The sequence below is a fragment of the Macaca nemestrina genome, chromosome X (assembly GCF_043159975.1).
Source record: "Macaca nemestrina isolate mMacNem1 chromosome X, mMacNem.hap1, whole genome shotgun sequence".
NCBI classification, from domain to species: Eukaryota; Metazoa; Chordata; class Mammalia; order Primates; family Cercopithecidae; genus Macaca; species Macaca nemestrina.
Genome location: NC_092145.1, coordinates 104,824,995 through 104,836,301, shown reverse-complemented (window position 1 = coordinate 104,836,301; position 11,307 = coordinate 104,824,995). Strand labels below are relative to the sequence as shown.

The window sequence follows — 11,307 nt, the reverse complement described above, 5'->3', positions numbered from 1 at the left end:
TACCAAAGAAAAACAAGTTCACAAATATTCAAACTGTCTATCTTCTCTACCTCTAAAATGGTTTAACCACATCAAGTGGGAGTAACGTAAGCCAATTAGAAAGGGAAAAAGCAAACGTGCTAGTGTCCGACATTCAGCTTCCATAGCATGTCTCACAGTTTTCGGCCATTTCAGCTAAGAGTTTTCTTATGACAGGCAAAAATAATGATTAAAATACCATTAGCTTTGCTGAGAAATGTGGAAAAAAACCACAATGTCAAAAATATTTGAAACTAATTTTGTTTTTATAAATAAATAAAATGATGTTTATCTTTTCTTAAAATTCTTGCTGTTAAAACATTCAAAGTTATGTCAACCTGTAAGGATAAAGGGGTATTTAAGATAACATGTTTGGAAAACTGAACCACATTTTTAATTGCCAGCATTATGCTTTATTCTTGGTAGAATCATCCTTGTTTCTTCTTTTTACATCCCAATTATAAACCCTGGCCATATTGACTTCTGTGGTAGTAAATTGATCTCGAAGAAAGTCAAGGTCTTCCTCATGGGAATCAAGATTCTTCGTGGCAGTCGATAAATTCTTTTCCAACAATGCCTGAGCTTCATCAATATCATATTCAAGCATTACATTAGCCCCCAACCACAGACACACTTTATCAGTAGGAGGAACTGAAGCTTTGCAATACAAGTTATCTGCCAGTAACAATCTGGTCTCCATTGAGTTGGTGGACTCTTTTATCTTCTGCATGTATTTTAGAATTTCCAAAGTCTGTTTAATTTCAGGAATCTGACCTTTTAGCCTTCTTTTCTTTTGAGCAAGTTTGAGTTCCATAAACTTATACTTCTGGTACTGTTCATCCAGCTTCTTTAATACTGTATCTGCAGTCTCATTCCCAGGCTGTTTCATGAAGGAATCTACATCTTCCACAAACACGGCCTCAGGAATCCCCAGGTGGAGCCGCCGCCCATTCCCTGTGGCCATTTCTCCTTTGCCACAACTGTCCTTAGCAGCCGCCATCTTGGGGATCTACTCCAATATTTTTTGAAGTCGTCTACATTGGTTGATTTTTGTATGTTGAATCACTCTTGGATTTTTGGGATAAATCCCATTTTGTTATGGTGCATAATCCGTTTTACATGCTGCTGCATTCGTCTTGCTGGTATTTTATTGAGGATTTTTCCATTATGTCCATATAGAATATTGTTCTGTAGTTTTCCTTTCTTGAGATATATTTTTTCTGGCTTTGGTATCAGAGTAATGCTGGCCTCATAGAATGAGTTACAAAGTGTTACTTTATGTTCTACATTTTGAAATAGGCTTTAAAAGATAGATGTTAATTTTTAAAACATTTGGCAGACCTTACCAGTGAAGCCATATACTTCTGGGTTTCTGTTGTTGTTCTTAGCAGTTTTTTGATTACTAATTCAATCTCTTTACTTGTAATAGCCTATTCAGGCTTTCTATTTTTCATTAGTCATTTTTTGTAGTTTGTGTGTTTCCAGGAATTTATTCATTTTATCTAGGCTATCAAATTTATTTATGTTGTTCATAATATTCTCTTGTGATCTTTTTTGTTTCAGTAAAGTCAGTAATATTATTCCCACTTTCATTTCTGGTAATAGTAATTTGTGTTTCCTCTATTTTTCTTTAGTCATGACTAAACATTTGACAATGTTTTTGAACTTTCAATGAACCAACTTTTGGTTTCATTGATCCTCTGTATTGTTTACTGCTCCTCAATTTTGTTGATCTCCTCTCTAATCTGTATTATTATTTTCTTTCTTCTTCTTGCACTGGATTTAGTTTTCTTTTTTTCTAGGTCCTTAATATAAAAAGAAGTTAGCTTATTGGCTTGACTTATTTTTCACCTTTTAAGGTAAGCATTTACATGTGTAAATTTCCCTGTCTGCATTTTTTCACTGTACTGTGTAGGTTTTGTGTGCTTTCATTTTAATTCTTCTCACAATGTTTGTCAATTTATCTTGTTTTTTTCTTTGTTGATCCATTAGTTTTTAGGAGTGTATTGTTTAATTTTCACAAATTTGTGAGTTTTCCTTCCATTATCAGTATCTAATTTCATTCAGAGAAAACACTGTGTATGATTTCAATTTTTTAAAATTTATTGAAACTTACTGTGTGGGCTAACTATGGTCTATTCTGGATGAAGTTTCATGTAATTTTAAGAAGAATGTGTAGTCTGTGTTGTTGGGGGCAGTGTTCTCTATATGTCTATTAAGTGTAGTTGGTTTATAAAGTTGTTCCATCATCTATTTCCTTATTGGTTTTCTGTATGGTTGTTCTAGCCATCAATCAATGTGAGGAGTAATTTAGTTTCAAATTATTATTTGAGAATTTTCTATATCTCCATTAAATTGTTATTTATTTTGCTTTATATATTTTGGGGCTCTGTTATTAGGGGTGTGTATATTTATAATTTTCATATCTTCTTGATCAATTGACCCTTTCATCAATATGTAATGTTTTTTGTTCTAGTAACAATTTTTGACTTAAAGTCTATTTTGTCTCATATTATTACAGTCACCCCTGCTCTCCTTTGCTTTCTATTTCCATGGAATATCATTTTCCATCATTTACCCTTCAGTCCATATGTATCTTTGGATTTAAGTGAGTCTCTTGTTGACAGAATACAGTTGGGTGAGAATTTTTTGTATCCATTATGCCTATCTCTACCTTTTAATTGGAGAGGTTAAACCATTTATATTTAATGTGAATAGTAAAAATAAAATGCTTGCTTCTGCCATTTTGCTATTTAATTTTTATGTCATATCTTTTTTGTCCCTTAATCCTTCCACCACTCTCTTGTATTATGTTTAATTGATTTTTACTGTTCCATTTTTGTTCTTTTCTTATTTATATTTATCTATATATGTTTAGTTATTTTCTTAGTGGTTACCTATGGATTACAATTTATGATAATCTAGCTTGAATTAATACCAATTTAGTATACAAAAATTCTCCTCCTATACATCTTCCTCTTTTGTGCTTTATATAGTTATTGTCACAAATTATATCTTTATAAATGTGCCTACTAACATAGATTTTTGTTTTTTTTTTGGTTTTTAATTATTTTGTTAATTATTTTTTAAATTTGTCTTTTAATATAGAGAGTTGTTACAAGCGAAACATAGAATACTGGCTTTTATACATACCTATGTATTTATATTTAACAATATTTTCCTTTCTTCATAGAGTTTTGATTCTATCTAGTGTCCTTTCCTTTCAGCTTGAAGAACTTCCTTCAGAATTTCTTATAAGAAAGCTTTACAGTGAAAATTTCCCACAGGCTTTATTTGTTATTTTAATTTTTCTAAATTTTTGAGGGAGATTTTTGCCAGACATAGACATGTGGATGGAAGAGTTTTATTTTTACCTTTGACACCTAAATATGTCTTCCCACTGCTTTCTGGCCTCCATGGTTTCTGATGAAAAATTGGCTGTTAATGTTATTTAGAACTGTTTATACATAATGAATTTTCTCTCTTGTTGCTTTCAAGATTCTCTCTGTCTTTGGCTTTTGACAGGTTGATTATAATGTGTTTCAGTATGATTCTTTTTGAGGTTATCTACTTGCATTTTGTTGAGCTTCGTGGATATGTTGATTCATGCCTTTCATCAAATTAGTAAAGGATTGGGCAGTTATTTTAAAAATGTTTTCTCTGCCTGTTTCTTTCTTTCCTCTCCTTCTGAAACTCACATTACGTGTATGCTTATATGCTCTGGTTTCCCACAGTTTTGTTGGGCTTTATCAATTTTCTTCATTATTTTTTCTTTCTGCTCCTTAGACTTGATCATTTCAATCGACCTATCTTCAAATTTATTAATTGTTTCTACACTGCTCAAATCTGCTTTGGGATCTGTTCAGTAATTTTTTTCACTTATTGTACTTTTGACTCCACAATTTTCATTTGGTTCTTTTTTATAATTTCTATTTCTTTATTAATATTCTCCATTTGCTAAAACATTGTTCTCCTGATTTTCTCTGTTTGCCATGCTTTTCTTTAACTCTTTAAGCATGTTTAAGACAGTTGTTTTAAACTCTTTGTCTTCTAAGTGCAATGCCTCAGCTTTCTCAATGATATTTTCTGTTACTATCTTTTTCCTTATGCATAAGCCATACCTTCTTGCTCTTTGCCTAACTTATTATTTATGCTGTTATTGAAAAGTAGACTTTTAAATATTATTATGTGATAACTCAAAATAAGATTTTATCCTTCCAGAGTGTGTTTTTGTTTCTGTGGATTGCTGTTGTTTGCTTATTTAGTAAGTTTTTAAAATTGGTTTTGTAAAGTCTGTATTTTTTGTCATGTGTGATCGTTAAAGTCTATGTTGCATTAGCTTTGTGGTCAGTTAATGATTTGACAGAGATTTTCTTGAGGGCCTTGAACAACAACATAAAACAGGCTCTCTTGGTCTTTGCTGACTGACTCTGTGTAGTAGTGTTCTTTCAGGTTTAATCAGGCCGTTTATAATTCTGTGCTATAGTTTAGATATTTGACCCTCCAAACTTCATGTTGAGATGTGGTACCCGATGTTGGAGGTGGAGCGTAATGGGAAGAGTTTGGGTCATGAGGTGGATCCCTTATGAATGTTTTGGTGCTGTTCTCACAGTAATGAGTGAATTCTTGGTATATTAGTTCCTACAAAAGCTGGTTGTTAAAAAGAGCCTGGAACCTCCCTCCCCCTCTTCTTTGTTTCCCATTTTGCCATGTGATTTCTGTACATGTGGCTGTCATTCACCTTTTACCATGAGTTGAAACTTCCAGAGGCCATCACCAGAAACAGATTCTGTTTCCATGCTTCTTATAGCCTGCAAAAAAATTAGCCAAATCAACCTCTTTTCTTTATAAATTACCCAGCCCAATCTCAGGTATTCTTTTACTGCAACATGAATGGACTAAAACGTTCTGCATTAAACTTCACTTCCTGCATGTGTGGAGCACAAAGATCAGCCAAGTAAAAAAGGTTTGGGTCTTCTCAGATATTTTCTGAACATGTGTCATTGCCTGAACATCCTCATATATCTCTTTTCCCAAAATTTTTTTTTTCTTTGAGACGGAGTCTTGCTCTGTCACCCAGGCTGGAGTGCAGTGGCATAATCTTGGCTCACTGCGAGCTCCACCTCCTGGGTTCATGCCATTCTCCTGCCTCAGCCTCCCAAGTAGCTGGGACTACAGGCACCCACCACCAGGCCCAGCTAATATTTTGTATTTTTAGTAGAGACGGGGTTTCACCGTGTTAGCCAGGATGGTCTTGATTTCCTGACCTCGTGATCCACTCGCCTCGGCCTCCCAAAGTGCTGGGATTATAGGCGTGAGCCACCGTGCCTGGCCTCCCAGACTTTTTTTTCCTAGGCTTTTCAGTCTGTTAGCAGTTTACCCGCCCTGTTATTCCTTGACCAAGAAAGATGCAGCTAGTATATTTGCATTTAAATGTTTTCAACAAATATTGTGCTGGAGGCCACTTCAGCCCTGAGAACATTTTATCGTTGGTGAAGAAAAGGCAAGCCCTTTATCTTATTCCTCAGGAAACCACCAGACAGGTCAAAATACAAAACCACAATACTTTGAGAGCAAGGTCTATATTGCTTTCTCTGGCATAAGCAAGCTGCATCAGGAACACAAGCCAGCATCTCCATAGCCACGACTGGCATGGGAGGTAGGGAATGGTATGTGGATAAATTAAAATGCCACAATATTCCCTCACTAAGATTTAATCACTTCCCTGGTAATTGTAAGTTTTTAAAATTAGATTCCAGCATTCTGAAAAAGTTGGTTCTGACACATTTTTTTGTCAGGCTAATATTTGATTTAGTGATTGGATAATGTTTTAGAATTCTCCACTTTGCCATTTTTCAGTGGAATCAGTCATTGATATTTTCAAGTTGTATATTCCATTAAATCTTATCCAGCTTTCAAGTAAGGAAACTATATCAAAACTTAATATGATTTTTCATACCATGTACTTCTGTTTTCATAAATGAGGACATTATGCCAAATTATGTTTGTTTTATAAATAATGGAAGCTTCAGATGTGAGGATTAGCACATGGGTTATACTGATGACTGCGGGTCTATGGTGAGGACATTAGGGTAGGCAAGGAATTTCTAGTTTCCAAAATGACTGCCTTTTTCCAGGAGAAACCCATCAGCCTATGAAACTGAGACTTTATTTTTAGCTGAAGCTTTTCCTATTCACAAACTGACTTCCTGATTAAAACTTTTCAGACCAAGAACCTCCATATCAATTTAAAAAAATCTTAGACTTCTTCATGAAATCTCATCCAGTGTTTATCCTCAAACTCTGTCACTCAGTGAGCACAGATTTAGTCATATATTCACCCTATCACCCTGACATTATATTGTCCAGGAAGGAGCTATGTGCTGCATAATAGGATCAGCAGGCCAGAGAAAGGAAAAGGTCATGACTAACAAGCATTATGAACAGTGGGTGTCATCTAGGGAAGGAAACAGGTAAGATTTTTCCCCCTCACATCAGCACTACCAGATACTATTTCAAACTGAGGGTTGGTTGGTAAGTGCATTCAGATAGACAAAATGGCACCCTTAGTTATGATAGGGTTGAACTGTGATGGCTGCAATGAGTAAGAAAGCTGTGTGGCATGTCCATGTATGGACTTAAAGAGAAGTGGAGCAGGCTCAGGTAAGACAGCAGAGGTGAGGACATACACCATATTGGGCACAAAATAAGCTATGTTTTTGGAGCTGATGTACAAGTTGTGGTCACAGTGGGCTCACTAGAATTCATAAGGAATAAAGTTGTGAAATATGTGCCATGGTTAGCATATGGGCAACATGACTACTGTTTTCATGGTCCCCTCTCAGGGCAGGACCTACTTTAGTATGTGGACAGTGCATAGGTTCTGGGGACAGTGAAAGGAGTTCCTTGTACTGAAGACTTCATGAGAGACACTTATGCAGGACAGAATCTAGTGCTAAGTGATTGTGTTGAGTTGTCTCTTTGTCGTAGTAGGGCTACCGTGAATGTACAAGGTGTTTTAGTAAAAATATATGTGCAGAGCCTATTCAAGGGGTGTTAGTTATCAGTTCATGCTGGGTAAGATTTGAGACTGCAAGAGCTGTGTAAAACAGAAATAAGGACCCTAGTCTGGATGGGGTATGCCAATGGTGTGGTGGGAACTTGGCGGGGGCTATTTCAGGCAGGGGACTAAGTCTAGTTTTTCTGTTTGCCAAGAAATTTAATGTTTACCTTCAGGAACCCTTCCTCCAAGAATCTGGCCATATTTTATGGAAAACTTCATCACTTATTTGATTAATTACCGGCTATACTCTTTGAGACTGCAGGCTTTCTCTTCCACCCAACATGGGCTGATTCTAGAGGAGCATTCCTTAGACAGTTCCATCACAAACCCTGTGTTCATTCCATAGAAATCTGAGCCCAGTAGTCAGATGGAAAATAGAATTAGCAAATATGTTTTAGGGGAGCTTATCCCACAGGGCCAGCATAGCCCACCTCCCCCACTGTGAAATGGACTTGCAGTCACTCATAACTTCCATCCTCCGCATTCAAAATGAACCCATATCTTAGCAAGAATAGTCCCAATTCTTGTTCAATTTATTCCCCATCTCTAATCCACCTCTCTTCCTTCATCTCCTCCTTTTGACCTTTCTGTAGTTGAGCTATAAGTTGAAGTGCAGAGTGCACAGATCATTTCCTATGAAGAAAGGAAAAGGAAATGGTCATTTCTGACAAGACTTCTTCAGCAAAGGATATCAACTAGGTTTGGAAAAATGTGACTTTGTTGTTTCATCACATCTGGAATACCTTGTTCAGCCACATGGTCAATAGCTGGCTCATTAAAGTATTCTAATGGATCAAGCACATTTAAGGATTGCAAAGACCCCAAGTAAGGAAACTATATCAAAGACCTATTGCAAACTATTGAAAAGACCTCAGTGTAGGATGCTGTGTCTTGGTGTGATGGGCAATGATGTGTGCCTGAGTTCGAACAGGGGTTATTGGAGGTGTATGTAGTGGCACAGAGAGCTTGCTATAGAAAATGCCCACTTCATATACCAAGGGGATGAGGGATTGCTTTACTTTTACTTGTTTCTGCCCATTGGTTCTACATATTGCTGAGGGAGAAAAAAATCATTTTTACAAATTAGTTGAAAAACATCACTTTACATTTTACAACTTAGTACTACTGTTTGTCGATTTCACACCTATGTTAGACATTTTTGCAAGTCATTTTTAATTGTTTTGTTTTATTTTAGCTCCTTTCCATTCAGTAATATATATTTTACATATTTAGCCTAGTTTGCACTTTTTCGTTGACTATTCCTTTTATATTTAAAGAGAATTTATTTAAAATAATTCTATCATACATTGCAAAGGTTTCTATATTTTTCTCTCAGAATTAGGGTATTTTCCCCTAATCTGGACAGGGTCTGTTTCCTTGTGTTAGGGGCAGAGGTGAGGGCCCTGTCCTGGACATAAATGGCCTGCTTGCCTAGCATGAAAATGTTCGATATTTTCATGAGAACACTTTCTTTTAGTCATATATAGGTAATGTTATTAGACTACATATAATTAACATGGACAATTTCCAAGGGTCTATAGAAATTCTCAACACCATTCCAACATAGAAGAGTGACTTTTTCACATCCATCAAGAAAATTCCACTTACAGAAAATTCTGAGTGAAGAATGTGGACTTTACTAAAAATTTTAAAGAAGCATCAGTGGGTTTACTCCCCCACAGCAGAAATGCTTAGTAGTTTTGTGTTTTATGACATTTCTGGCAGATATCTCCATTAAGCATTTTTTCCCAAAGCTTTTCAAGCATAAAAATTATGAGACTTCTGCTGTTGGGAACATAATATAGACACGAGTGTTCATATTCTTCATTGTAAGTAAAACTAAAACCCCAGATATTATGTACAAAACAAACATAAGAAGGCCTTGAAAGGTAGAGAGAAGGAAGACTGGCTATGGACATCAGGTCATGGGGAACAATATGATGATGAGTTCCACAAGCTTTTGTTTTGTCTGAGATATCCCAGATTGAGTACTGGAAAAGGTGGCAACTCAGCAAAGCCAATCTATCCACATAAAAGAGTCCCAGAAAAGTCTGCTTACTCTAGCCAAGGGACCTGGAAAGGAGCAACATAATATACCAAAAACTTTTAGACAATAATTATTCTTCTTAAGCCAAGCATCATAAAAAGACTCTGACCCCAAGCCCATTTGCACTGGCAAAGGCAGGGTACAAGCCTAGACTTCCATTCTCCTAAGGCTGAAACAGATGCCCAGGCTCCTCTCCCCAAAACCAAGGTAGTGTCAGACAAGTTACAGTAGAGATACAGGACATTTATCCCCATAGGGTGATAACCAGCTCCTCCACCGTCTTGGTGTCAGTAAAGACCACATAAGGAATCTGAATTTCTACTTCCACTTAACAATATGAAAGTATCCCTTTGCCTCCCTACTTTTATTGTGCTGTAAGATATTTAATGGAAAATTGGGACTATCACATCCACCAGGCAGTAATGAGGCCACCCACTCCTTTGGTGGTCTAGTTGAGGTCAGGGAGTGAGTAGGAATGAAAGACTCCTACTCCTCCCAGAAATTGAGATAGCAGTGGAGTCTGAGGGAGAAGCTGGAACCTACAACCTTATCCACCAGTAATGAGGAGCCCCTCACCAAGTGTCAATGAATGCTAAGTAGGAAACTTGGATTTCTATCCTCACCTGGTAGTGACAAGGTGTTACCCCATCATCCACTGATAGATTAATGTCAAATAAATCCAGTTAAAACAGAAGGCATGAATAAGATCTAGAACCTCATAACATAAACTCCCAAATGTCAGGTGTCAATCAGAAACCATTTTCAGACCAAGAACCAGGAAGATATCAATCTAAATGGAAAAAGACAATAAATAGATACCAACACCAACAAGACAAAGTGTTAGAATTATCTGGCAAAGATTTTAAAGCAGCCATTATAAAAATGAATCAGTGAGCAATTATGAACATGCTTGGAACAAGTGAAAAATAGAAAGTGTCAACAATGAAATAGAATGTCTCATCAAAGAAATAGACAATTTGAAAAAGGATGTAAAATACAATAGTGAAAATTAAAAACTCAATGAATATTTTTAAGAATGGGATGGGGAAGAAGAAGAAAGAATCACTGGAAGGAGGCAAGATGGGTGACTAGAAACAGCCAGAAGGAACATCTGCCACGGAGGGACTGGGACATCAGGAAGACTGGCACTCTCCTAACAGATCTTCAGAGGGGAGGCATTGAGAGTGAGTGGAGGGAAGTCACAGATGCTGAGCTGAAGTGAGAAGAAGGTGGGAAATCTGCTACCATGCACCAGGATTCATTCCTGGTCCCAAAAAACTCCTCGGGAAGGAGTGAGTTGAGCAGGCAAGGAGCAACCTTCTCTTGCCACAGTCCTCTTGGTTACTGGCAGCAGGAGACCCCGTGACCCCTGTGCACACTAGAGCTGGCAGGGAGAGCTGCTTACAGAAGTGATAGGTGCAGAACTCCAGCCAATGAGGAGCCCAGGGCATTTGGTGTGGCAGCATCTGTATAGAGCATGGTCAGGGACACCCATCCCCCTGTTCACCATGTTCCCTGGGAGACTTTAACCCTAGGGAAATTGTTGGACCTGAACAGAACAAGGCAAACTGCCCATGAGACAGGGACAATCTGACCTGAGCACCCCTCAGTCTGCCCACATCTCTTGGGACCCCTGCCCAGCCACATCTGCTTGCATTGCAGCCTCAGATGCCCAGGCAGGGGGACCCAAATCATAGCTTCTTCACTGGCAGCCAATGCCTGACAGGTGGAGAGCTTCAGCAGAGCAGTCTCCACGGATACGAACTAGCCCACTTGTGCTCTCCCTCCACTGCAGCCTATCCTGTGCTGCTTTCCCTGCATGCCCTTTCCCATGTCCAACCCTCAAATCACTTTGCTGGTGTGTATGTGCATGGACAGAACTTGCCTTCCCTTTCCTACCAGAGCACGAATGCACATGCACCCCACTGTGTCACTGCTGCTGGCATGAGTGCACCCCACTGCACCCACCATGCCACCACTGTCATCAGAGCATTCATGGGCACAGAGACCACCAGACCAGCACCTGCCAGCACTCTGCCCCCATGTTGACACTGCTACCGGCATGAAACTATGCAAGGAGACCAGTGGACTCGTCCCCACTGAACACTGCCACCCATATGAACACATGCACAGAGGAGGTACATAGTCACACAGCCACCAGCACGAATGCATGTACTGA

General features: G+C 38.0%; 1 protein-coding gene across 1 annotated transcript; it reads right to left on the bottom strand.

Moving 5' to 3' along the window:
* Window positions 1–247: 247 nt before the first annotated feature.
* LOC105465836 (prefoldin subunit 3-like) lies at window positions 248–1,021 on the bottom strand. The gene has a single exon (XM_071088360.1). It carries the CDS (start codon window positions 1,016–1,018, stop codon window positions 425–427), a length of 594 nt encoding a protein of 197 aa, XP_070944461.1. The 5' UTR covers window positions 1,019–1,021; the 3' UTR covers window positions 248–424.
* Window positions 1,022–11,307: the final 10,286 nt, after the last annotated feature.